At 45.5% G+C, this 25,365-nt stretch overlaps 9 protein-coding genes across 9 annotated transcripts; 6 read left to right on the top strand and 3 right to left on the bottom strand.

The window, feature by feature from the left end:
- The first annotated feature begins 197 nt into the window (after window positions 1–197).
- On the top strand, window positions 198–1,619 carry K452DRAFT_286121 (uncharacterized protein). The gene is made up of 3 exons (XM_033540234.1): window positions 198–908; window positions 964–1,469; window positions 1,517–1,619. The coding sequence occupies exons 1-3, from the start codon at window positions 392–394 to the stop codon at window positions 1,556–1,558; spliced, it is 1,065 nt and encodes a 354-aa protein (XP_033399006.1). The 5' UTR covers window positions 198–391; the 3' UTR covers window positions 1,559–1,619.
- A 173-nt stretch (window positions 1,620–1,792) lies between these two features.
- On the top strand, window positions 1,793–3,829 carry K452DRAFT_168853 (uncharacterized protein). Its single transcript, XM_033535769.1, has 2 exons — window positions 1,793–2,007; window positions 2,066–3,829. The coding sequence occupies exons 1-2, from the start codon at window positions 1,855–1,857 to the stop codon at window positions 3,689–3,691; spliced, it is 1,779 nt and encodes a 592-aa protein (XP_033399005.1). The 5' UTR covers window positions 1,793–1,854; the 3' UTR covers window positions 3,692–3,829.
- Window positions 3,830–4,295: 466 nt separating this feature from the next.
- Window positions 4,296–5,299, top strand: K452DRAFT_225020 (uncharacterized protein; the record flags this gene model as incomplete). Its single annotated transcript, XM_033536725.1, has 3 exons — window positions 4,296–4,411; window positions 4,470–4,784; window positions 4,882–5,299. The coding sequence occupies 3 exons, from the start codon at window positions 4,296–4,298 to the stop codon at window positions 5,297–5,299; spliced, it is 849 nt and encodes a 282-aa protein (XP_033399004.1).
- A 265-nt stretch (window positions 5,300–5,564) lies between these two features.
- Window positions 5,565–6,678, top strand: K452DRAFT_297049 (uncharacterized protein; the record flags this gene model as incomplete). The annotated part of the gene is made up of 2 exons (XM_033541979.1): window positions 5,565–6,060; window positions 6,209–6,678. 2 exons carry the CDS (start codon window positions 5,565–5,567, stop codon window positions 6,676–6,678), a joined length of 966 nt encoding a protein of 321 aa, XP_033399003.1.
- A 529-nt stretch (window positions 6,679–7,207) lies between these two features.
- Window positions 7,208–8,780, bottom strand: K452DRAFT_317463 (uncharacterized protein; the record flags this gene model as incomplete). Its single annotated transcript, XM_033544066.1, has 2 exons — window positions 7,767–8,780; window positions 7,208–7,715 (listed from the first exon to the last, which is right to left on the bottom strand). Exons 1-2 carry the CDS (start codon window positions 8,393–8,395, stop codon window positions 7,208–7,210), a joined length of 1,137 nt encoding a protein of 378 aa, XP_033399002.1. The 5' UTR covers window positions 8,396–8,780.
- Window positions 8,781–9,347: 567 nt separating this feature from the next.
- Window positions 9,348–11,296, bottom strand: K452DRAFT_268685 (uncharacterized protein). The gene is made up of 4 exons (XM_033538903.1): window positions 10,987–11,296; window positions 10,170–10,936; window positions 9,992–10,119; window positions 9,348–9,941 (listed from the first exon to the last, which is right to left on the bottom strand). Exons 1-4 carry the CDS (start codon window positions 11,174–11,176, stop codon window positions 9,482–9,484), a joined length of 1,545 nt encoding a protein of 514 aa, XP_033399001.1. The 5' UTR covers window positions 11,177–11,296; the 3' UTR covers window positions 9,348–9,481.
- An 827-nt stretch (window positions 11,297–12,123) lies between these two features.
- Window positions 12,124–14,518, bottom strand: K452DRAFT_224991 (uncharacterized protein; the record flags this gene model as incomplete). The annotated part of the gene is made up of 2 exons (XM_033536724.1): window positions 12,124–13,369; window positions 13,422–14,518. The coding sequence occupies 2 exons, from the start codon at window positions 14,516–14,518 to the stop codon at window positions 12,124–12,126; spliced, it is 2,343 nt and encodes a 780-aa protein (XP_033399000.1).
- Window positions 14,519–16,427: 1,909 nt separating this feature from the next.
- On the top strand, window positions 16,428–17,808 carry K452DRAFT_317460 (uncharacterized protein). Its single transcript, XM_033544065.1, has 2 exons — window positions 16,428–16,752; window positions 16,828–17,808. Exons 1-2 carry the CDS (start codon window positions 16,571–16,573, stop codon window positions 17,714–17,716), a joined length of 1,071 nt encoding a protein of 356 aa, XP_033398999.1. The 5' UTR covers window positions 16,428–16,570; the 3' UTR covers window positions 17,717–17,808.
- A 120-nt stretch (window positions 17,809–17,928) lies between these two features.
- Window positions 17,929–19,351, top strand: K452DRAFT_268677 (uncharacterized protein; the record flags this gene model as incomplete). Its single annotated transcript, XM_033538902.1, has 2 exons — window positions 17,929–18,769; window positions 18,826–19,351. The coding sequence occupies 2 exons, from the start codon at window positions 17,929–17,931 to the stop codon at window positions 19,026–19,028; spliced, it is 1,044 nt and encodes a 347-aa protein (XP_033398998.1). The 3' UTR covers window positions 19,029–19,351.
- Window positions 19,352–25,365: the final 6,014 nt, after the last annotated feature.

The raw sequence follows: 25,365 nt of genomic DNA, 5'->3' as shown, positions 1-25,365 counted from the left end.
GACCCTGAGCTTGATGACGTTCTGGAGCGAGCGTTGGGCACGAGTGGTCGAGAGAGGTAGGTAGGTAGGTACGCAGGCGGCGGCGCATCCGGCCAGCGAAAGGGGCGTTTGCCGTGGATGCGCGACATTTCTTCCCCGGTGTTCAGACGGACCCCACAGTCCACGGCAGCTAGGTAAACTACACCATCCTCCTCAAGCCCTCTTGCCCGCTGCCCTTTTGACGTGCTCGGCCAATCCCACGTGACCTAGCTCCATCGCGATCATCCGCAACCTCGGCTTCCCAGCCAAGCTGCCAAAAAGCATCGTCACCATGTGAACCTCGGCCGCGTCGTCCTCGCCCTTATCTCGCCAGCTCCTCGTGCACTGCTCCGTCCGCTCCACCGCCGCCGTCATGTCGACTCTCATCAGGCCCCCGCCCATTGATCCGTCCGTATCGGCCATCGAGAACGTGCTGGAGCTGACCCAGCTCTCCGACATCGACCCGGACCTGTTCACCAACACGCAGCCCCTGTGGCATCCTCCGGGAGCTCGGGGCGTGTATGGCGGTGCCATCATCGCCCAGTGCCTCAGCGCCGCTCAGCGCACCGTCCCCGACAACTTCTCGGTGCACTCGATGCACTGCTACTTTGTTCTCGCCGGCGACTCGGAGATACCCGTCATATATCATGTCGAGCACGTCCGAGAAGGACGCTCGTTCGCGACGCGCACGGTACAGGCTCGGCAGCGGGGCAAGGTCATCTTCACCACGACCCTGAGCTTTGTGAGGACAGACAGCGGAGGGGACAGGAAGATTGAGCATGCAGCCGCGATGCCAGATATCCCTGGGCCGGTGGACGAGGAAGAAGACTTGCGCTTGCCACAGGGCCTGGAGGGGCCATTTCAAAGCCAGAGGATCGACATCTTGAATAGTACGTCATTGGCACTTTTGCATCGCGCATCTTGGAGTGCTAACAAGCAGTGCAGATGACTCACCGAAGGCCCATACTAAAAAGACGAGGCAATGGCTCAAAGCTCGGGGCACGATATCGCCGAAAGGCGGGCATCAGGCGCATCTCTCGGCGTTGGCTTACATGTCCGACAGTTATTTCATAGGCACCGTAGCGCGGGTCCACAAGCTCTGGCAATCAAGTCGGCAAAGTGACGGAAAGCCCGGGGTGGATGAGGACGTGGTCAAGAGGCTCCTAGTCGAGGACGAGGAAAGACTGCGAAAGATGCCGGGTATGGACGACCATGTTGTACGGGCGCTGAAGGAGGGAAAGAGTCTAACTGCTGCAAAAGAGGAACGGCCAGAGATTGGCATGATGGTCAGTTTGGACCACACAATCTACTTCCACAACCCGCGAAACTTCCGGGCAGATGAGTGGATGTTCACCGAGATGGAAAGTCCGTGGGCAGGCGACGGGCGAGGGCTGGTCCTGCAACGAATATTCAGCAAAGACGGCACGCTCATTGCCAGCTGTGTCCAGGAGGTAAGCATGGAGAAAACGCCGCGGATGGATGAATCTGACATTGGCAGGGTGTGGTGCGTCTTAAGCAGGCACGCGAGAGCAAGTTGTAGGCAGCCGACGGTAACCGATATAAGTAGGTACTACGTAGAGAGAGAGAGAGAGAGAGAGCACCTTGGCATCAAACTTGGCTGTTGTGGTTGGTGCGTAGGCGCGTACAAGCCTGCAAGGGCCCACTCTGACTCGCTCCGCTGTCGGCGCGGGGTTGCGCTTGTCGAGCGGGGCGGGACCTGTCGTGGTAGGGCGCGCGCGTGAGTCAATAGGTCCTGAACTTTTGACGTCGTTACACCAGCCGCCTCTTTCTCTCCTCCCGCATCCTCTCCTCTGAATTTTCTGCCGCACCACCACCATGCCTATGCTCGCAGACCCCTCAACCAAGTACAAGGCCTTTAAGCCTCTCCACCTCCCAGACCGCCAATGGCCCAGCAAGACTCTCCAGAAGCCGCCTCGCTGGCTTTCTACCGATCTCCGCGATGGCAACCAGTCGCTCGTGGATCCCATGGTATGACTGACTCCTCTCGCCCTTTGTCGCGACCCTTGGCATTAACCGCTGCCTGCAGGACGGTGACCAGAAGTGGCGCTACTTCCAGATGCTCGTCAAGCTTGGCTACAAGGAAATCGAAGTCTCCTTCCCGTCCGCGTCGCAAACCGACTTCGACTTCACGCAGAAGCTCATCAACACCCCTGGCGTAGTCCCCGACGATGTCGCCATTCAGGTTCTGTCGCCGTGCCGCAAGGAGCTTATCCGCCGCACTGTCGATTCCCTCAAGGGCGCCAAGAAGGCCATCCTCCACCTGTATCTCGCCACAAGCCCGTGTTTCCAGCAGATCGTCTTCAACATGAACAACGAGCAGAGCAAGGCTCTGGCTGTTGAGTGCACCAAGTACGCCAGGTCAATTACCAAGGACGACCCCAGCACTGCTGGCACGGAATGGATGTACGAGTTCTCTCCCGAGACTTTCTCTGACTCGGACCCCGACTTCGTTATCGAGGTCTGCGAGGCTGTCAAGGAGGCATGGAGCCCCTCTGAGGAGAACCCCATCATCTTCAACCTTCCGGCAACGGTCGAAATGGCAACCCCCAACGTCTACGCTGACCAGATTGAGTACTTCTGCCGGAACATTTCCGAGCGCGAGAAGATCTGTGTCTCTTTGCATCCTCACAACGATCGCGGGTGTGCAGTTGCTGCGGCAGAATTGGCGCAGATGGCCGGCGCGGACAGAGTAGAAGGTACTCTCTTCGGCAACGGCGAGAGAACCGGAAATGTTGACCTCGTCACCCTTGGTCTCAATCTTTACACTCAGGGCGTTCACCCCAAGGTCGACTTCTCCGATCTCCCGTCCGTCATCGACATTGTCGAGAAAAGTAACAAGATCCCCGTTCATGACAGGGCGCCTTACGGTGGTAAGCTGGTTGTGTGCGCTTTCAGTGGATCACACCAGGACGCGATCAAGAAAGGTTTCCAGAAGCGCAAGATCGAGGGCGCTACGGACGACAACCACTGGCAGGTGCCGTATCTCCCCTTGGACCCCAAGGACATTGGTCGTACGTACGAAGCCATCATCAGAGTCAACTCGCAAAGTGGCAAGGGCGGAGTTGCCTGGATTATCCAGCGCGAGTTGGAGCTCGACTTGCCGCGTGGTCTTCAAATCGCATTTTCCAAGATCATCCAAAAGGAGACCGACATGCTTGGTCGCGAGTTGCTCCCCAACGAGATCTCGAAGCTTTTCAAGCAAGCTTACCATCTCGAGAAGAACCCGAGGTTCACTCTCATCGACTACGATATCACCACCGACCGCTCAGCGTCGCCTGTACCCCCTGAGGCTGGCAAGGCCCAGAACACCATGAACCTCAAGCGGATGTTCTCCGGCGTCATTGAGATTGACGGCCAGCAACACCACATCAAGGGTACTGGCAACGGTGCCATCTCATCTCTTGCCAACGCGCTCAAGCAGCTTGGCATCGACCTCGATGTTAACGAGTACAAGGAGCACTCGATCGGTGAGGGTCGTCATGTCAAGGCTGCTACCTACATTGAGTGCAAGGCCTCGAACTCGGTCCAGAAGGTGTGGGGAGTTGGCATCCACGAGGATGTTGTTCAGGCTTCTTTGATTGCCTTGCTTTCGGCTGCGTCGTCCGTGAGTCCAGCCAGTTGTGGCCACCCTTTTTGCCCATTGCCTTGCTAACAATCTTCCAGTTCCTGTCTTCCAGGCCAAGCACACCGATTCCTTTCCGTCCCAAGTCCCAGACTTTAGAGGCACCCGGCATTTCGCCGTTGAGGCCGCATGGCGCGCCTTCTTCTGGGCCCGATGCGGAAAATCACATCATTGCGAATTTGGAGAAACAGGTTAACGGCGACCAAAACTAGGAGGCGGTAGAGGATGGCGTTTTGATTCCCTTGCATATTGTGTTGGCATATATGTGCATGCCCGATACAGGGCGGGCCTCTTTCGTTTCCAGGGCTAAAAGGCGAAAGTTGATTTGCAATTTTCCATAGCGCATGGTGGCATTGATTTCCAATGATACGCATAATCAGGCACCGTTTTTTTTTTTTTTTTTTTCATTCTGTGATTGCTCGTATTGCGGTGGACAGTGCATGTTCTGATGCAGATAGGCATGAGGGTTCTACTCGCCAGGGTCTCATCGCTAGAGCCGAGGCAAAATCGCGGGTGTGGCATCATCGACGTGGGGTAAGGGACGGGGCCAAGGGCACCCTCGGAAAGAGAAATATGTTCGTCATGCTGCTTCTTTCTTCTCTCAGCAACCATTGCATTGAGGTCACCGCCCATTATGAGCGCAAAGTCAGACACGGAGCTCAAAGACTTCCAGAGCATCTTCCGCCTTGATGGCAAAGTGGCCGTCGTCACTGGCGGCTCGAGAGGTCTAGGCTTGCATGCGGCTTCCGGGTAGGTTTTCAGGGCCGAGCGTACACATCCATAAACTGACATGCTTGTCTTTGGATAGTCTGCTCCAGGCCGGTTGCTCCAAGGTCTTCATCACTTCACGCAAAGCTAAGGCCTGCGAGGAAGCTTGCGCTGCTCTGAACGCTCTGCCCAACAAGTCTCCGGGCGCCGAAGCCCTGTCCGTGCCGGCTGACAGCAGCAACGTCAGCGAAATCGAGCGTCTAGTAGAAGAAGTCAAAAAACATACGGATAGGGTGGATATTTTGTTTGCGAACGCTGGTGCAACTTGGGGCGCGAAATTTGACAGCCATCCAGTCTCTGCCTTTGATAAGGTGGTTGATTTGAATGTAAAGAGTGTCTTCTACACCATACAAAAGTAGGTGTTGGTATCCCATATCCCAGTCCGATCCCTTATACCTAGCATTTGTCCGTAACCAGTCTTGACTGTATGTCTGTTAACATGTATGTCGCAGGTTCGCCCCTCTGCTTGAGGTCGCTGCGTCAGCCGACAGCCCTGCTCGGGTTATAGTTACTGGTTCCGTCGCAGGCATTGGCATAGGCAGCACCGGCGCCAACGCCACGTTTTCGTACAGCGCTTCCAAAGCGGCCGTGCTACACCTCGCGCGCAACTTAGCCGTTGAACTAGGGCCCAGGCACATTTTGGTTAATAGCATTGCCCCTGGCTTCTTCCCCACCAAAATGGCCAATGGGCTTATGGAGGTGAGCGGCGGCGTGCGCCAGCTGGAGAAAGCGAATCCGAATGGTAGGCTTGGAAAACCAGAGGATGTGGCTGGCGCGGTCGTCTTTTTGAGCAGCCGGGCCGCCGGGCATGTCAATGGCGACACGCTGGTGCTGGACGGGGGGAAGATTTGGGCGAGGTCGTCGCTGTAGAGCGAATCACAGCTTAAGATTTGTGCAATTGCCGCTTTGGGCTCGTCTGTTACCGACGTCCAACTTCACCCCATCCTCTCCCCGCACAATTGAATCCTGAACAGCCACGCGGCTACTCTCGGATAGTCTCTCCTTCGGCATCTTCCAGATAAGCCGATGACGCGAAGCATTCAGTCATGAGCTTCTCACTGCAAAATTGTGTATAATAATGCCCAGACACCCCAGCATTGCACATCCCAAAGACGTTGCGCAATCCGCCGCCACCATGTCCTCAGCCGCCAACGTTCCACCCGGACAACCCTCCGCCCCACAACCAGCCTACCTCCCCGCACCGGGCAGCATCCTGTTCCCGCCCACCGAGCTATACTCGCGCATCGCATCAACCGCGACTACGCCCTCAGCGCGCGAGCCTCTCACTACTCTAACGATCCCACCCCGCAGCGGCGCTGCCTGGCACGTCCCGGCAGGCAGCGTCTTCCGGCTCAGCACGCCCGAGGGCCCGCAGGTCGGTGACCTGAACATCTGGAGCGCGGCGAACCCGCGCGAGCGCTTTTGGGCTAGCCGTACGCGCCAGCTGCACGCCAGCCATGTCAGTATTGGCGACCGCTTGTGGAGCTGCTTACCGTATATGCGGCCGTTGTGTGGCATCGTGGCGGATACGCTAGGAAGAGAGGGCAGAGGGCGCTGGGGCGATGCTAAGGGCACCAGTAGATGGGGTGGAAGGTGCCATGATTTGCTGGGGACGAGGTGTGACCCTTACGGTGAGTGTGGCTCGACAATGTCTGACCTTCAAGGGAGAGCAGATTGGCTGCAACGGTAGTCTTGGGCTGGTATATGAAAAGCGCCCGAAACTGCGCTGGAGATTCAAAAATAATTAGTGGGCAATAACTGACTACCACGTCCATACAGTAAATAAGATGCTCACTGGCCGCACGTACAACTACCACTGCCACTCGAACCTCGTGCGTGCCGTGCTCCCTCATGGCCTCAACGAGTCTGATGTCCACGATGTTCTTAACGTGTTCCAGGTCACGGGTCTCAACGAGCGTGGACAGTACTTCATGGAAGCTTCTCCCGCCCAGCCCGATGACTACATCGAGTTTTTCGCCGAGCAAGACCTGTTGTGTGCGTTGAGTACGTGTCCTGGAGGCGACCTTAGCGAGTGGGGTTGGGTCGGTGTCAAGGAGGGCGAGGGGCTGCTCGATGAAGCTGAGGAGTCGAGGCGTATGAGAAAAACTTGTCGTCCCATTAACGTTGAAGTCTGGAGGATTGCGGATGAGGTCAAAGAGAATGTGTTGAAAGGGTGGGAGCCGCCGAATATGAGTAATTACTCGGGGAAGCATGGGTTAGGAGTACCTATGGGAGAGGGCAAAGCGTGATGGACACTGTGATGAGTGGTGCTCTTCCGTTGTTTTGAGGTTTTTTGACTTCTTGTATAGTAATTTTTATTTCTTTGACTGTTCAAGTGTCAATGAACAGCACCTGTCCCATTTGCATCTCTGCCTATGAATTCCATAATGACGATGATGATACAAGAAACTACGCTTCTATCGCAGGATTCTGAATCGATCCATGTTGCTTCCTGAAAACAAGGCCGGCCCTTCAATGCAAAAATGTATGATTACAGAAAGCGCAGCATCAAGGGCAGAACTCCTTCGTTGTAACTGAAACAAAAAAAGTTGGCGCTGGTCAATACAGTCGAAAAACTCTTCAGTGACATGGAGGTTCCAGAAAGACGGAGATTTAGTATAACGCTGAAGCCCAAAGAATGCCTCTGTCTTTAACCCTATACCCGTCGTGAAGGTCCGTAGTTCTTTAAATGTGTCTCAAGTCCATCTGCGGTTACTCCTTGACTACTCTTCGAATTGTACCGTGTCAAACAAACAATTTCTTTGTGTCATCGCCCGGTTATCCTGAGCTATTGACCATCCGAGCTATTGCATTGTACTTGGACGCTTTCTCTTTGTATTGTTTGTTCTCTTCATTAATCTTCCTGATAACCTTGTTGTACTGGTCGACGGTTTGAAGTAACTTCTCCTCATGCTCCGCCTCCTCATGTTGGCTCTGCTGTTGCAGCTGTTCAATGGTGGTTTGTTGCTGTTCAAGGCGTTGGCGGAGTTGTATTTTTGCCCTTAGCAGCTCGTGTTTGTCTTGTAGAAGCTGATCATGTTCTCTGGTAGTGATGATCATGGTGTCGTCTTGTAGAAGATGGTTATGTTTTCTAGTAGCGATGTTCGTGGTATCGCCAGTGTTACCTTGAGATAACGGACTGCTCGTGAGGTTAACGATCTGAGGGTACCTGCCAGAGGTCATTGTGGAAAGGCTCTCTGAGGCAGGTGCGTCGTGACTTGCGCCTTCGCCGTCGATCCCCATCAGAGAAACAGCAGGTGGCACCGTATATCCATCGTAATGAGGTCTGGTAATTCATGTTAGAGCCGTTTGGATGATTCATCGAGGGCTCACTTACCGATTATCATGAGTGGCGGATGGCTCACTGACAGTCTGCTGGGCTTCACTCCCATTCTCTTGTGCAGCTCCAGCCTCAGTTACATCGGCAACACCCTCAACATGGGGAATCTTGCTGAAGAGGTCACTGAAAAAATGCGAGTCCTCGCGCTGCAAATCCTCATGGACAGTGATGAGCGTTGTGATAGCTACCTCAAAACACCAGTCACGGCCGGCTGGACCAAGCCCCTTGAACGGGCTGTCTACAGCTCGTTGGCCATGATGAACCAACATCATAGCACTTCGTGAAAGGATATCCTTCCAGTTGAGGTGTTGCAGCTCATTGCTTTTGGCGCCCAGAAAGCCGTCTTTAAGTGCCTTGTTTTTGTACTGCTTTTGAACAGCATATTTTAGCTTCCAGACAAGGTGGGCAATCGGGTCTTCGTGGCCTTCATGAGCTTCGGAGGCGTATTTTGCAAGTTTTTGCTCAAACGTCTGGCAGCGCTCTTCGCTCGCGGAGAAGAGCTCGGCGAACTCCTTGAGGTGCGGGGCGACTTTGGAGCTCTTGAGCCAGTCCAAGACAAACTGTCTATCCCAGCTAATCTGGCTGAGAAGTCTTCGAAGCCTCTCACTTGCAAACGGCGGTGGCATGGTCGCTTCTGGTTTGCGGAGGGAAGAAGGTGAAATGAAGTCGCGGCGAGCGGCGAGCGGCGAGCGGCGAGGAGGTCAGTGGAATGGATGACCGGAGGCAAAAGGCCAGAGTTGCCAAAGTATTTGTAAAGTGTGAAAGGGCTGTAGAAAATGACGTTACTAGGTAGTGACTGCTTTAAGTCTATCCACCTCTGTTACGCCATTCTTCTCTGATTCTCACTCCAGTTTGCTCACTCACCATTCGGCCCACCAGATACTTAATTGTTGCGCTCTCCGACTCCTAAAGCATACTCCATGCCTTGCGAAACTGCCCCCATGAATCCTTTGGCATATCTAACAGACTCATATTTTCGTTCTCTCGTTTATCCCGCTGCCGGCCTTGTACGCCAGTGCTTTGTTTAAAGTCCCGGATAACTTGCTTACCTCTCAACCATATGCTAAGTAAAATGTACCATACCTACGGAGTATTCCTTACGTAGCTATAATAAACTACTATGCTACGGCTAGTAGTCTCTAAGTAATCATCTAAAGGTGAAATGATACCAAGTACGGTAGAAATGTATACGAAGGCACGAATACAAAGAATTAGTAGAGATCCTATAGAAGTATAGAGATGTAAGATTCTAAGGGTATAAGGATACTTAAGGATACTTACAAAGGTACAAAGATATTAATTATACAAGTAGAAAGTATGTTGCATGATTTTGCAGATATGCAGGAGTGGTGACATTGAAGATTTGGGGAAACATAGACAGTCGAATGTTGAGTGAGCCTAAAGAGATCTTTAGTTGTTAGCATAGAAAAAGGCCTCGGCCCCGGAACCTTGTATGGGTGCATAGGTAATACCTGGACATAATTCAGTGCGTACGCACTTTCTTCTCGTTGTCTACCCTTCCGGAGGTCTTTTTCTTAGCATTTCGGTCTCACGCTCCTCCCTAAGCAGTTAATCCATGTGCATATAAGACATCATTTCGTATTCGTGCTCATCGTAAGCCATAGCTACATAGGCCACGGCCCTTTCAAAGTTTGTCGTAAGACATTCAGACGTTCCGATTTTCCTTGGTGTTCGACCGGGCGTCACCGCGCCTAGCAGACAGCGTGCGTCTTCCCTGTCTGGCCTTGCAGTGAGTGCTTCTCATCCGTAAAGTGTTGGTTCATGCTCCTGCGACGGCCGGACCTCGCACCATGGTTTTGCATGTGCTCCTTATGCTCCTCGATCTTGTGGGGCTCCATCTTATCCAAAACCTCAAGCGCCAGCTTGAAGTCCGTGATAAGCGCATCACACCTGCTGCGAGAAAAGTCCTCGCGCACCACGACGCGCATTAGCTTTAGCTTCTCGCTATGGGGAGCCATGGTGTATGCTGGCACCACCCATCCACGTTCGCGCAACTGATGGGCGATGGCAAACTCGTCGTAGTGTTTACCGGCTTTTGGGTCAAGGCGGCAAGCAACCAGAGGGAGGCCTTTGCCACCAGTCTCAGACATGATGATGAAACCAAGATGTTTCAGAGAAGCAGCTAAGTAGTCGGCAGTGTGGGTAAGATTGCTAGGGAATGTTAGTAGGGAGATGTAGATAATTGTGGAAAAAGTCCTCACCCCATGATGGAACGGTAGCCGTGCTTGCCCAGACGGATCAACTGATAGTACTGGCCAATGATCTGAGAGGCTCCACGAGAGAAGTTGAGTGTGAAGGAGGCTTGATCGGCACCAAGGTAGTTGATATTCTATGTTTCTGTCAGTAGGCGACCAGATAAGGCTGAAACAGTCGGCTTACGAAGATAAGCTCCTTGGGCAAGAATTCGGGATCCCTCCAGACAACCCAGCCAACACCAGGATAAACAAGACCGTACTTGTGGCCCGAGACGTTGATACTCACGACCTTAGGGAGACGGAAATCCCACTCAAGCTCGGGCTTTACAAATGGAGCCACGAAGCCACCGCTAGCAGCATCGACATGAATGGGGCAGTCGATGTTCTTCTCGACCAAGAGATCGTTGATACCCTTTACGTCCTCATACTCGCCAGTGTACGTCGTACCAATGATGGCACAGATACCAATCGTGTTTTCGTCCACGAGCTCGACGGCCTCTTTAGGATCGATGACATAGCGGTCCTTGGTGCAGTAGACGTACTTCTCTTCGACGTCAAAGTATCTCGCAGCCTTCTCCCAACAAACCTGGACGGCCGAGTTCATGATAATGTTAGGCTTCTCGGTGGACTTGCCTTCGGCCTTGCGCTTTTGCTGCCACCGCTTCTTCATGGCAAGGACAGCCAACATAATTGCCTCGGAGGAGCCAATCGTGCTGGTTCCCATGGCATTTGTGTTCTCGTCATGCGTAGGGACATTGAACAAGCGGGCTATCATTGAGACGCAGCGGTTCTGGATGTCGGCCGAGACGGGATACTCCTCATAGTCGATGAAGTTTTTGGCGAAACATTCGGTCATAAGCTTCTCGGCTTCCTCCTCCATGTAGGTCGTGACGAAGGAAGCCAGGTTCAAGGTCGGGGTACCGTCAAGCGTGAGGTCGTCCTTGATCATGCCTTGAGAGAGGAATTAGACTAGCTCTGCTCCACAACTTGTGATTGCTTACGGTAAGCGACCTCTCGCGGCATCTCCTTTTCGGGCATGTCGTGCCTAGGAAGATCCTCGGCAGCGAACCTGGAGCCATAAACGGAGGCTGTGACAGTGTCTTGGTCCGTCTCGGAAGGCTTGAAGGACAAGCCCTCGAGGATGGGCTTGTGCGCCTGGAGATCGTTGACTACCTGAGCAAGGTGTACCATGGTGATGTTGTGTTGTTTGCACCTGAGTTGGAGAGGGAAGGTGCAGGTGCAAGAAAAGGTGTGGACAGCAATAGACAGCAAGCTAGCGCAGACGTTAGGCTTGAGCTTGGTGAAGCTTGGTTTCGCGATGTCTGCGTCATCTGTGACGTGGGGCAGTCACGACCTGTCATGGTGAGATACTGCGCCTCGCCGCTTTTGGCCTCAAAACCTGGCCCGGCGCATCCACCACATCATGATCGGGCTCGTTCCTGAAGATCCCCGTGACCGGGACCGCCTGCTGCGCTGTGCTCAAGCTCTGTCAGCTGGTGATTGGCAGATGCGGGGAAGAGCTGCCGACGTTACAGGACTCGCAAGCTCGGATAAATTGGCCGGCAGCTAGCGGGTCTGCTTGCAGCACTCCAGAAACATCCCGTCACCCGCCTGGCAAACCACAGAAAAATCACGCAGTCATTGTTCCCTACGACTACTTCCTAGACACTCCCTTCGCCTTGCAGAAAATAAAAAGCAAATGCTAAGGCTTCATGCACACTCTATGATACACATAGCTCGTCAATCGTACCCGTGTCCCATAGCAACACCAAACCCAGCTCCCCACCCGTCAAAAATTACCATTAGACCCCGACCGAATCCGAAATGCTGACCCGCTCGCTGAGAAATGCACCACGACAATAACATGTGTATGCAAGGAGACTATTGTGGCCCTGGAACGCCGTGGAAATGCCGCAGACACATGTGCCAGCCTGCCCAAGGACTCAATGCAAAACCAGAGATGATGTATGATCGAAATGACAATGGCTGGTTCGACCGCTCGGTTCCCAAAAGGCTTTCGATGTTGTTCCCTAATCCTAGCCGATTTCCAGAAATGCCGTTCGCTGCCTTTACGCCTTTCGGTCGAAGTTGCAGTGCGTCGGCGCCGGTTCGGGATTTCTACCGCCGCTCCTCGGCGGCTATATAATATTCGCAATGCTGATTCTCGAGGTACTTCCTCCTGTACTTACTGAAGATCCATGGGGTTGCGCTGGCGGCACCACTGCTGGTGGCTGGATGGGCGCAACCGCTTCCGGCGCGAGATGCAACCTCTTGACTGGATTTGCCGGTGACTGGTGGTAATAGGATGGCTGCTGAGCATGGCTCCTTCTCTGTTCCTCTATGAGCAGTCCAATCATTCTCTCGACACGTTCCCAGCCCCCCCACTCTCGGTTCTCCGTGTCCGTGAGCAACCAGTTCATTCTCGGTGCAGGGCCCTCATCAAAGGTTTCCCCGTTCTCCTGCTGTGAGGCACCATGTGTAGCAAATGGCGGGGGAGCAGCTGTAGACGTATTGAGCTTGATGCCCGTTTCGCTGCCAGCCCAAACCCAAGAGTTTTCTGTGCAGCCCTGGAGATCGCCGCTTACGTACGCTAGCATTTCCTCATCCATCTCCAGCAGACCTTGCGTGCCGTTTCCACTCTGAACACGCTCTGTTAAACGGTCCAGAAAGAAAGCAAGATTACGGCCGCACGCCATATTGACTTTCCTCAGGGATCCAATGGCGGCATTGACACGTACGCAAGTTAGGGCGCCCGTATAATCGCCGCGGAAACAAAGGACGAGGATGCAGCGCCACAGATGCGTACACAGCATACGCTCCGTTGTGCATGTAATGCGGGCCTGCCATGTGTCACCCCTGAAACTGGCCGGATCACCCGCTTGTTCGTGGAGTTGGGTAGGCGACAGCATGGTCCTGGAGATGTATTTGACCGTATCCTGTGCCACAGCAAAACAGCGGTTCAAGGCGTCTACCCGCTCAATGTGATGACAAGCGCTGGAGAGGTTGTGCCTGCACAGGTGGAAACGCGCTATTTGCAGCGTGAAGACGGATAGCAACAGCGCCGGGTCGAGGTAGCTTTCCGAGGTGGACTGGTGCGATTCCGGAAACGATGACATTATCGAGCGAAAATAGTCGTCGTACGTTTGGAGCGTCCCGGGTGCGACCGTGCGGGCTTTAAGTGTCCTTTTCAACTGTAGTATAAAGCGCACGACAGGGACGATGGTGGATACGTTTGTTCCGAGATGAGCCGCCGCGGGATGACCAGGCGGTGGTCTGTTGATGCCGTGCGGCTGGATGAAGCGGTCGTCTACCGGACAAGGCCAGCCGACTTCGCAATCATCGTCATCAATGAGGCACGGCCTCCCAACCTCGAGTGACATGAGTCTTTGGCGTATTAGCGTGTGGACAGAAAACGTCGAACAAAGGCACGTCGTACCTATCCCATGAATAGATTGCCCACCAGACCCTTCTGCGCATTTCTCCCTCAATCACAGGCCATGGCCCCGACTCACAATGCAACCCAAGATCTTGCGCGATTCTAACGGCAGACCCCAGCCAGACCCAGGCTGCTGAGGTCAAACTGACCTCAAAGATGTAGGTGCTGATGAGTAAAGTCGTCCTGGCATGGTCCACGGTTAGGTCATCCGACCAAATGTTGATGCTGCGAGCTGCAATGTCCACATAGGTACTGCCTTCCTTTTCAGGTCTCCCGGCGTCGCCTTCTGCGGTTTGGAGAGTCCCGTTCGCCAGAATCGCATGAAATAGCGAAACCCATATTTGGGGAACTCCCTGGAGGGTGCCGGCAGTGTACACTTTGTCGACCTCGGTCTGGAAAGTAGGCCAATGAACCAGTGGCGCATAAAAATGTACAGATTTGTGGTATTGCGCCAAGAGCTTGTCCGCGAGCTGCCTCGGGGGCAAGGCCACGTTGCTGGAGGGATACAACGGGGGCGGAGCAATCTGACGGTAAGGAGGAGGGGCCTTGAATATGCCACGGCCGTAGATTCTGATGTTTTTGCGGACATGGTCGAAGTTACCCATCTGAGGAGGGCCGTGTCTGCGCTCTGGGCTAGGGACTATCTCGGGTAGATTCAGGGTCGGGACATCCATGCTCTGCCGGTCAATGTCCATGGCGCCGCCGTTGTGCAGCATGGAGCGTAGTTGGTTGATTTGATGTCTCGCGTCTGCCAATTGGCTTTGAAGGTCTTGCACCTGCTTAATCGACGACATTCGCCGGTTCGTCTCCTTGGTGAACTGGCACTTCACGCTCCTGCTTGAGCATTCCGAGCAGCTGGAGGTCTCCGTTGCATCACACTTGACCTTGCGTTCTCGGCAAGCGTCGCAGCTCGGATCTTTTCTTCTTTGCCGATACGCCCTCTTTTGCGCTGAGAGGCTCGATGCCGACATGTGGGTCGGCGAGATGCCGGCTGACATTGCCGACTCGGGGTGTTCGCTGAGACTACCGGGGAGACTGCCAGCAACGGCGCTGGGCGAGGTGGATGCATTGCCATATGAGTGGGCGTACGTACTCATCCCGCTGAAATTTCCGGGCGACCGCGGTATGGTGTGGTGCGAGAGCGAGGGAGTATGCAATCCATGAGGCGGCCGGACTGAAGAACCAAGGCCGAACAGGCTGGAGGGCGGCGGTATTACGTTTTGAGGGGAAGCATTGGAGGAAACAGAGGACGAATCGAGACTGATATGAGATTGCTGTTGTTGGCTTGGATAGGGGTTGGCAGATGAGGGTATCTCCATCTTGCAAAAGCGGTAGCTCCACCTCAAGGGCGGCTATGTGGCTCCCTGGGGGGTTTTCAGGCACTCGGTACCAACCGAGATCCCTCAGCGGATCGCCTCGGCGCGAGCAGTCCTCGAGGCCTTTCTGCAACGGGAAGAGAAGGGAAGACCCTGGTCAGCTCCTATACATCTGTGCAGCTAGCTTGTGACGCCGGGGTGAGATGATGGTGCGCGGTAGGCGACGAGAATAGCTCTCCTGGTGCTCGGCCGCGCCAAGTGACGGCTGTGCAAGGAAAGCACGTCGATTGTGCGACCAGTTCGAGAAAGAGCCGATTTGCGCGGGTCAATGGTCGTGGGCTGATCCTGCAATTGAAGTAGCTACAGAATTCCGCAGCTGCATGCAAGGCGCCAGGTCAGCGCATGTTCAGCAACGGCTGACTCCGGACAAAGCCGGTGAGGGAAGCGATTGGACCCTTGTCCTTAAATGGAAGGAAAGTGAGTGCGGGATGGAAGCTGTTGCGATACCGCGACCGGGTAGAGCGAAAGGGTTGAATGCATTTACGCGTGATCAAGCAGAGTAGAGTGGCGGGACGGAGGAGGTAACAAGAGGAAGAGCTCCTACCTATCAGATGCGCGCGTAGACCCCGGCTAGATCGAATGGTCCAGGCGTGGGATCTTCTGGCCGAGAAGACCAGAGTCGCGGCGTGATCGACGACAGCGGTTCGTGTCCGCTCTCGTAAGGCACCCGGGTGTGCTAAGCGGCCGGTATATGCTGCTCGGAGCGGGAAAGAGCCCCGAGGGCGCAATAACGAGATGCTGGGGCGAGTCCGGGTGCCTGGTCTTGACGCGCCGTCGAAAAATTTTGCATGCCCCCTTGTGGGAAGGGCTGCGCGGGTGTGGCTTTCTGGCATCGACGTGATTGTCAACACCACACGGGGCAACGAGCAGGAGCAGAGCGGCGGACGGGCGGGCTGTGGCGCGCCGCGCCACAGCCAGCACACACGCACCACAATGGGTTTTGCCGCCATTCAACGGTCGGCAGCATGTTGATTAACGAGGGAGCACAACATGCGGTGCCCCGTGGAAGCCCAATGATTCTCGTGGTGCGTGCAGGCGGGAGAAGGGCCTTGTTGAGGGCGACGATCACTCCAACTGGGGTGCGGCAGGATCCATCCGGGCGTAAATGATCTCGGGCAATGGAATCTTCAGTAGGTAGGGCTACCGCTCACGCGAGCCCTGGCAACAGGCACGGGGACGGGGGGTTGTAGGCGGCTTGGCCTGCAGCGAGCTATTTGCTGCATGCGTGCCGGCAAGGGTCCGGCGGGCGAGGAAGACGCTGAGGCTCGGGCGTTGATAGTGGTGAATTGCGTCGATAGCCGCGGTCGGGATGCCGACATTACGCTGTGGCTTGGCTGTAGCCGCAAGAGCCACGTTTTTGCTTTGCGACCAGCCGAGGCAGATTTCGGGGCCGAGAAGGCGGGCGGTTGACGGGCAGTCTCAAGTCTGGCGGCGGCGCGCGCCCCCCTGCTCTGCTGGATCTGCGGGATCTCCACGACGCTCTCGGCTTCCTCCGCTACCGCCCGCCCGTCACGTGGACCAGAACCACCTTTCGGCCCGCTGCCCGCCACGTGATCGAGCCATTGTGGCGACCCGCCGCGTCTTGCGCGGTCCAGACTGGCGTATCTCGGATCCGCCCGACCACTCACCTTTTTTTTCTTTTCTTTTTTTTTTTTTTTTTGCCCTCCGCCACCGCAGGAACCTGATGGCGCGAGCGGCTGTCTTCTTTTCTGGCAGCACTGCCAAGCTGCCCTCTGCATCTCCAAGCCCCTGCAGCTGCCCGGCAAGAAGAAGATGTGCAACTCGCCTGTCCATGCCTTCCTCAAGGCCCTGCCCAAGTGCGAACAGCACATCCACCTCGAGGGTGCCCTGACCCCGGCCGTTCTCTTCACCCTCGCTCGCCGCAATGCCATCACCCTCCCGCAGGACGACCCTGCCTACGCTTCTCCTGAGGCTCTCCTCGCCCGCTACCAACGGTAAGCCTCCCCGCACTGACCCCACCAGCCCTATGCCAGTTTCAGACCCTGCAGCCGCTAACCCGTTTGATGCAGCTTCACCTCACTCGATGATTTTCTGCACTACTACTACATCGGCATGTCGGCGCTGGTGACAGCCGGTGACTTTGAGGCCCTGGCGTGGGACTACTTCCAGCACGCCGCTGCCGATGGCGTGCAGCATGCCGAAGTCTTCTTCGACCCCCAGGCGCACACGAGCCGGGGAATCGCTTACGCGACTGTGCTCGACGGCTTCACTGCCGCTCGCAAGCGCGCACAACGGGAACTCGGCATCACTACCGAGCTCATTTGCTGCTTTCTACGCCACCTGCCGCCGGCCGACTGCCTGGCCACGTTTGAGCACGAGGCAGTCCAGGCCAGCTACGTTGGCGGCCAAGTCACAGGCATTGGACTCGACTCATCCGAAGCAGACTTTCCGCCTACGCTGTTCGAGGAGCTCTTCTTCCGCGCCGGCAAGCTAGGCTTGAAGAGTACTGCGCATGCAGGCGAGGAGGGTCCAGCATCGTTCATCGCGGACAGCCTCGACAAACTCGGCACGCAGCGCATCGATCATGGCCGTCGCCTCACCGAAGACAAGGAGCTCATGGCGCGCGTGGCCAGGGACAAGATCCTATTAACCACGTGCCCATTGTCGAACGTGGTGCTGCGTGGCATTAGCCACGTGCGCGAGATGCCAATTCGTGCCTTCATTGATGCCGGCGTCCGCTTCAGCATCAACTCAGACGACCCGGCGTACTTTGGTGGCTACATCCTCGACAACTATTGCGCAGTGCAGGAGGCATTCCAACTCAGCCTCAAGGACTGGGATTGGATCTGTCGGGGCGCGATCGAAGGGAGCTGGTGCGCACAGGAGCGCAAGGACGAGCTGCTGAAGGCGCTGGACGAGCTGCTGAAGGAGTGGGAGGGGAAGAGCATAGAGGGTTGAATGGTTTTTGTTTGCCCAGACGAGATAGACCGAGATACCAAGACATATCGTGTCACCGATGCCGGGATGCAAAACGATGTTGATACCCGGGGCGCATAAGTGAAGCAGGCGGACTGCGCCACAGGGCGTGTGTATGACGCGTGGGAGATGGCTGACGTACGAGGACTCATATAACCCGTAACGCCAGCCCCAACGTCAGCCGGCATTATTCCATGGCTTCCAAGGTCAAGCGCGCCGTGCGCAAGCGGCTCTCGCGCGGCTCGAAAGCCGCTACGGCCGTCAGTGACGCGACGAGCGAGAACATCTCGAACGACAAGGCCGCCTCCAGAGCCTATGACGAGGAGCAGGGCGCCGGCCGCCCCCGCAATCCCCGCCGAACCGTCTCTCCGTCCAAGTACAAGCTGCGCGTCACCGCAGGCCCTTCCTACGATGTCTCCACCCACCGAATCGTCGATGTGAACGCCCGCGACGCCCTGGCGTTCGAGAATCAACACATGCGCGTCAACATCAAGGTTCGCGTGCGCGATTACGAAGGCCTGCCCCTCTCTGCCCCCGCCAGCAGCGCGTATTTCGCCGATCCCGTCCACGAAAAAGACCGCTACAGCATTGCCTTCTCCTTTGTCCCCAAGGCCGATATCCAAGGCACTCATTGCGTCTGGGGCCCTAACTTCGAGCATCCCGTACGCGATCGTCTCCCACCGGGTTTCAACTACGCTTTTGGCATCGTGAAACGCTGGATTGATCCGGGAATTGAGTGTGATGCGTACGCCGACAAGCCCTGGCTGTACGCCCCGGCGCTGAGCTGCTGGTTTGTGCTGCGCGTCGGCCAGAAGATTTCCGCTCACCATAATGTGCCGGAGGTGGATGAGCACCCGGTGTTGGCGGAAGGCGCCGACGGCGACGGCGCGGCAGTCAGGAGTAGACTCGGCTTGCCCGCGGAGAGCGAGAAGCGCAGGAAGCATTTTCTCGATGCGACCAATAGAGATAAGTTTGTTTTTGAACGGGGACGGCTCTACCAAGGCGACTTCTTCAATCCATACCTCGACTTCAACAGTACGTCCGTCCGTCCGGGTTGCCAAGGTGTGGAATGTGTTCTAATTAGTTGGCAGAGTTCGCGCTTCGATTACCGGGCTTCTCCCTCGGCGTGCTCAAATACGTCGACGACAAAACCCACACCCTTCGTTGGGTTTTCAAGAACGCGTCTACCGGTGATGTTTATTTTGTCGTCGTTTTCAGTCTTCTTTACGGAGCTCAGCTAGACGAGGCTCTTCGACAAGAACAAGAAGATGAAGATGGATCGCATCGGCCCTAATAAGGTCTAGATGGGATGTGGCCATGAATAATGATTCTGAGATTGAGGCAGCATAACGCATGCCGGCTTTGCTGTACTTTGTTCTGCTAACCCAGCGATTAGGTTCTAGGAGTATAACACTAAACAATCTCAACAGGGCTTACGGACAGGACAATACATTCAATTATGCTTGCTGTGCACTGGCGCAGGGGGTCAGATAGCGAATCGATTATTAGAGATTTCCGTGCATACTCCAGACAAATTTGCGCGAAAACGCGTATAGTATATAAGTATTTAGTAGTGCAAAGTAAGAATGGGTTATAGAGCTTAATAGTTATATTCTTAGACAACTAAACTTAACTACTTAACAGTAAGTGATGAAGCTTTTAGAGTCAATATCAAATAGTAAATGCAGCAAAATAAGAAACTAGATTCCTTTAAAACTAGTAACTAAGCTTAGAAGGATAGATTAGTAGTTCTTCCTAGCGGAGATTATATTACGTTCTACCTACCGGCTTATAGATATTTATTTACTTAGAGTAGGTGATAGTTAGAAGAGAAAGAGAGTAGTATTACATCTAATAATTTTCTATAGAAACTATATATCTTAGAGAATAAAATAATAACTATATATAGAGCTATTTACTAAAATATATATATTTAGTTAAATATTCTCTACTAATATAATATATATATATATATATAAATTATAAATATTAGCTATTTACTAAGATATATATATTGTTCGGCTATTCACTAAGATATATATATTTTTTCGAGTATTTTCTAAGATACACATATTATTTCTAAGATAAATATATATATATATCTTGGAAATATTCGCAAAATATATAGTAATTTTTTTTAAAATATATATATATCGCTTTTTTAAAGAACATATTTTACTTTTTTTTAAGAATTTATTTTTTCTTAAGAATATAATTCGAATTTTTTTTAATAATATATTCTTAAGAAATAATAAAGATATTCCTAAAAATAAAATTCTAAGATATATATATTTTTCGATTTTATTTCTAAGATATATAATTTTATAATATATTATAGTATATCGAAATATATAGAAAAACTTTAAAAAAAAAATATCTTAGACTTTTTCGATATATATATCTTAGAAAATATATAAATAAAAATTATATATCTTAGTAACTTATAGCCGTTCTAAGATATATATATAAATTTATCTTAGAAATAGTATATATATCTTAGAAAATATTCTTAAAAAAGTATATATCTTAGTAAATAGCTATAAATAAAACTTTTTTAGAATTTTTTTTATATTATATATAGGTTTATAACTCACTTTTTAAAATATATAAATCTAAAAAAAGTATTATTTATAGTATATAGTATAATTTTAATATAGTTTAAATAAAGCTAAGCCTTTCTTTTTCTTTTTAAATATATTTATTATTTTTAAATTTAAAAAATAATAAAAGCTTATAGAATTTATTCTAGAAAATACTTTTAATTTTATTCTAAAAAAAATTCTAGTTATTTTCTAGAATAATTTCTATAACTTTTTTTTCTTATAGATATTTAGCTTTTTATAAATATATTCTATATAATTATATCTAAGATAAATATAGTAGGTATTTATTTACTAAGACTTTTAGGAAAAACTTAAACTTAGTTTTAAAATATTTTATTTTAGATTATATTTTATCTTATATACTATTTAGTTTAGTTTATATTATATATATAGTTATATTTACCTTTAGTAAAGACTTCTTAAATAATAAAAGTCTAGAAATTATATATATATATATTAGATATTATTTTAAAAATAAATACTCTTATAGTATAGTATATTTTTCTAAAATAAGAAAAATTAAATTTTTTTAACTAAAAGTACTACTCTATATACTCTAAAAAAAGCTATACATTTTTATTAATATTCTATATTAAGTATTTAGTATATAAATAATAGGCTATTTACTAAGATATATATTTTTTTCGTAAAATTTCTAAGATATATATAATAACTCTAAGATATATAAATATATATATATAGTATTTTATTACTAAAAATAAATATATATCTTAGAAAATTATATTAAAAAATTATGTATCCTAGAAATATATTTTCGAAAATTATGTATCTTAGAAATATTTTTTAGAAAATTATGTATCTTAGAAATATTTTTTAGAAAATATATTCTTATTAAATCGAATATATGCTTAAAAAAATCGAATATATTCTTAAAAGAAATAACTAAATAGAATACCTAAACGCCTAAAAGTAGAACTATAAAAAATTAATCTCTTCTTCTTCTTCCTGCGACTGAGACCTAAGTAGATCCTAATTAAACTAAATATTTTCGAAAATTCTAAGTTTTAAGAATGTAGATTCTAATTGAACTAATTTTTTTTTATAAATTCTAAGTTTTAAGAGTCTAAACTAAATTAAATTAGATAACAAGAACGCAATCCTAATAAAAAAAATTTATTTAGAATTTATTCGTTTTTTTAAGACTTTTTTTTTTAGAAATATATTCGACTTTTTGTAAATATTTAATGGTTTTTTTTAAATAAAAAAATTAGGAGTTTATTCGTTTTTTAAGAATATATTTTTTAAGAATATATTCAATTTTTCTAAGAGTATATTTTTTTTTAGAATATATTCGGTTTTTTTTAAGAATATATTTATTATTTGTAGTAATATGTTTTTTTTTTAAAAAAAAAATTACTAAGATATATAATTTTTTTCGAACTAATTTCTAAGATATATATATTTTCTTAAATATATTTCTAAGATACACGCTTTTTTTTTTCGCTAAATTTCTAAGATATATATATATTTTGATTTTTTTTCTAAGATATATATGTTTTTTATAATATACTATAATATATTTATTTACAAGCGAAATATATAAAAAAGTATATATCTTAGAGAGACTTTTTCGATATATATATCAAGAAATACTATATATCATAAAAATTTTATAAAAGTGTATATATATATATATATATCTTAGTAAATAGCCGTAAAAAATATAAAAGCTTTTATTTTAGAAAAGTATATTTTTAAAAAATATTAAATTATAATAATACTTATTTATTTATGAAAATAGTAATAATTATTTATTTTATAAATTATTTAACTAAGTTACTATATCTTAGTGAATAACCTTTTTTAAATACTATAAAATTTTTTAAATTTATTTAGCTTTTTATATAAATAAACTATAAACTAGTATAGTTTAACTTTTAATTTTTTTTAATTTTTTTTACTTTTTTTTTAGAAAAAAAAAACTAGGTATTTAGGAAATCTTTTTTTTATTAAAAAAGCTAAATAATTATATTTGAAAAATATATTAGTAAAAAAAAGTAACTTTACCCAAACATATTTTTTAAGAAAAAATTAAATATATCTTAGAAAAATAATTTTTAAAAAAAATATATATTATTAAGTTTTATTTATAAAATATAAATCTATTTAGCTTTATACTATTATATATATATATAGATATTTTATTTAGGATATATATATTATTTTAAAGATAAATAAAAAAAATTAATATCTTAGAATTTTTTACTAAATATATACTAGTAATTTATTATAAAGGTGTTTTCTTTTTAGCATATATTTTATTTTTTAGATTTTCTTTAAAAAAAATATATATTCTTCTTTTCTAGGAGTATATTTTACTTTTTTAAGTAAAAATATTCTTCTCTTTTTTTTTAAGAATATATTCTACTTTTTTTTTTAAAAAAAAGAAAAAGTATATTTCTTTTTTTAAATAATAAAAAAACTCTTTCTTCTAGTATGTTTTATTCTTTTTTTATAAAAAATTATACTTAGCTTTTTTTAGAGAGAATATTTTTATAGATCTTTTTTTTTTAAAAAAAAAAGTAAATTATATTTTTAAAAAGTAAAGTATATCCTTATAAAAGTAAAATAAATTCTTATAAAAAAAAACTACTTTAAAGTATATTTCTAAGATAAATATATCTAAAAAAAAGTTTCTCTAAAATATATATACTTTAAATATTTTTATAATATACTATAATATTTATTTTTTTTTATCTTAGAAATAAAATAAAAAAGTATATATTATAGAAATTAAGCTAAAAAAAAATAATTTTTTAGAAATAAAAATTAAATATATATATATATATATATATATATATATATTATAGAAATTAAATTAAAAAAATTATATCTTAGAAATAAAACTTAATTATATATATATTTTAGAAATTATTTCTTTTAAAAACTATATTCTTTTTTTTTTAAAGAGAATACATTTTACTTTTTCTAAAAGAATATATTTTACTTTTTTCTAAAAGAATATATTTTACTTTTTTCTAAAATATATTTCGCTTTTTTTAAAATTAAAATTAAAATTAGTAGATTTATTTTTATAATAATTTCTTTCTAAAAAAAAAATAGATTTATTATTTTTCTAAAAAAAAAAAGCTAAGTATATTCTAAAGAAAGAGAGATATATTTTTAAAATTTATTTCTTAGACTTTATTTACTAAGATACTATCTCTATTATATTACTTTATACTTTTACTAAGACTTAATTAGTAAAAAAATAAAATATTAAAAGTATTTATCTATATACTATTTCTACTTATATATAACTACTTTTTATAAGAGAAAGTTTATATATAGTAAGAGCTTTTATAGGCGTAAGATCGCTATTTCTAATAATAGAGTTAAAAGATATACTTTAGAAATAGAAGATTAATTACTAAGATAGATAGCCTATAGTAGTAAATTATCTTTTACTCTATTTTAGAAATAGTAAAGGTACTAAAATATCGTGATATAGAAAAAGTAGTAAATATTTTCTTCTATTATATTTAATAAATATAAACGATATTTTAGTAAATAGGGCCTACTAAGAGATATCTATTTTTTTTAAATATAGCTTTAAAATCGGCTATTTACTAATATATATAATTTTTTTCGTATAATTTCTAAGATATATATAGTATTTCTAAGATATATAAATATATTTTTCTTAGAGTTTTACGCTGTATATATAGTATTTTATTACGAAAATTACATATCTTAGAACTATATTTAAAAAAAAATATATGTATATTTTAGAAATTATATTTAAAAAAATTATATATCTTAGAAATAAATATCGAAAAATTATATACCTTAGAAATATATTTTTTAGAAAATATGTTCTTATTATATTAAACATATTCTTAAAAAAACGAATAAACTCCTAAAAAATTAAAAAACTAATAATTATTCATAAAAAATCGAATATATTATTAAAAGAATATATTCTTAAAAAATATAGTCTTGAATAAATATATTTAAAGAAAATATATATTCTTTAAAAAAAATATTCTTAAAAAATCGAAATAGATTCTTAAGAGAAGATATATTTTTAAAAGTATATTCTTAAAAAAATATATATATTCTTAAAAATAGCAAAATATATTCTTTAAAAAAAAAGCAAAATATATTTACAAAAAAATAAATAAAGATATTCCTAAAAAAATATATTATTCTAAGATATATATATTTTTTTCGAGTATTTTGTAAGATATATATATCTTTTAAAATTTATTTCTAAGATATACGTTTTTGTAATATATTATAATAAATCGAAATATATAGAAATATTTAATATATACATATATATATATATATATGTCTTAGAGAGACTTTTTCGATATGTGTATCTTAGAAATTATACGAAAAAAATTATATATCTTAGTAAATAGCCGTTCTAAAATATATATTTTTATAATAAATTGCTATATATATAGTAAAAAAAAAATTCTATGATATATATATTTATCTTAGAAATAATATATGTATCTTAGAAAATATTTAGAAAAAATATATATCTTAGTAAATAAATAAATTAGTTACTATATTTATAGCTTAAAGCTTTAATATATATTAGTAAAATTTTTAAAAAAATAGAGAATACTTTAATAGATAGCTATTTAGTACTAAGCTTTAAGTATTTAATTAGCTTTTTATTACTTTATCTAATTTACTAATAAGAAATTTTTTTTAAAACTAAAGAGTTTGTTATAAAATTTAAATTAAGCAGTAGCTCTTAAGCTTATTTTTTTTTAATATTTTTTTTATATATTTTTTTTAAAAAAAAAACTAAAGATTTAAAACTATATAATATAATAATAATATATATAAATATATTTTTTTTACTATATAATATATTATTAGTATTATTTAAATATTTACTCTTAGATTTTATTAACTAGTTTATTACTTAAAGTAAAAATAATTAATATATTTATTTAAAAAAAAATAATTTAATAAAAATAGTTACTAGTAGTATATAGTATATCTATAGATATCTATTACTAAGTAAGATAAATTTAGAATAAAGAC

Source organism: Aplosporella prunicola (assembly GCF_010093885.1).
Source record: "Aplosporella prunicola CBS 121167 unplaced genomic scaffold K452scaffold_9, whole genome shotgun sequence".
Classification (NCBI taxonomy): Eukaryota; Fungi; Ascomycota; class Dothideomycetes; order Botryosphaeriales; family Aplosporellaceae; genus Aplosporella; species Aplosporella prunicola.
This window is presented reverse-complemented; position numbering and strand designations above follow the sequence as displayed.

Excerpts from the sequence above, each read along its gene's own strand:
- K452DRAFT_268685 (XM_033538903.1), bottom strand. The coding sequence starts at position 11,176 with ATGGTACACCTTGCTCAGGTAGTCAACGATCTCCAGGCGCACAAGCCC. Across the intron at positions 10,937-10,986 it reads GCCGCGAGAGGTCGCTTACC|GCATGATCAAGGACGACCTC; the intron begins GTAAGCAATCAC and ends TCCTCTCTCAAG. Across the intron at positions 9,942-9,991 it reads GGCTACCGTTCCATCATGGG|CAATCTTACCCACACTGCCG; the intron begins GTGAGGACTTTT and ends AACATTCCCTAG.
- K452DRAFT_317460 (XM_033544065.1), top strand. The coding sequence starts at position 16,571 with ATGTGCAACTCGCCTGTCCATGCCTTCCTCAAGGCCCTGCCCAAGTGC. Across the intron at positions 16,753-16,827 it reads CTCCTCGCCCGCTACCAACG|CTTCACCTCACTCGATGATT; the intron begins GTAAGCCTCCCC and ends CGTTTGATGCAG.
- K452DRAFT_168853 (XM_033535769.1), top strand. The coding sequence starts at position 1,855 with ATGCCTATGCTCGCAGACCCCTCAACCAAGTACAAGGCCTTTAAGCCT. Across the intron at positions 2,008-2,065 it reads AGTCGCTCGTGGATCCCATG|GACGGTGACCAGAAGTGGCG; the intron begins GTATGACTGACT and ends CGCTGCCTGCAG.
- K452DRAFT_286121 (XM_033540234.1), top strand. The coding sequence starts at position 392 with ATGTCGACTCTCATCAGGCCCCCGCCCATTGATCCGTCCGTATCGGCC. Across the intron at positions 909-963 it reads GAGGATCGACATCTTGAATA|ATGACTCACCGAAGGCCCAT; the intron begins GTACGTCATTGG and ends CAAGCAGTGCAG. Across the intron at positions 1,470-1,516 it reads TTGCCAGCTGTGTCCAGGAG|GGTGTGGTGCGTCTTAAGCA; the intron begins GTAAGCATGGAG and ends TGACATTGGCAG.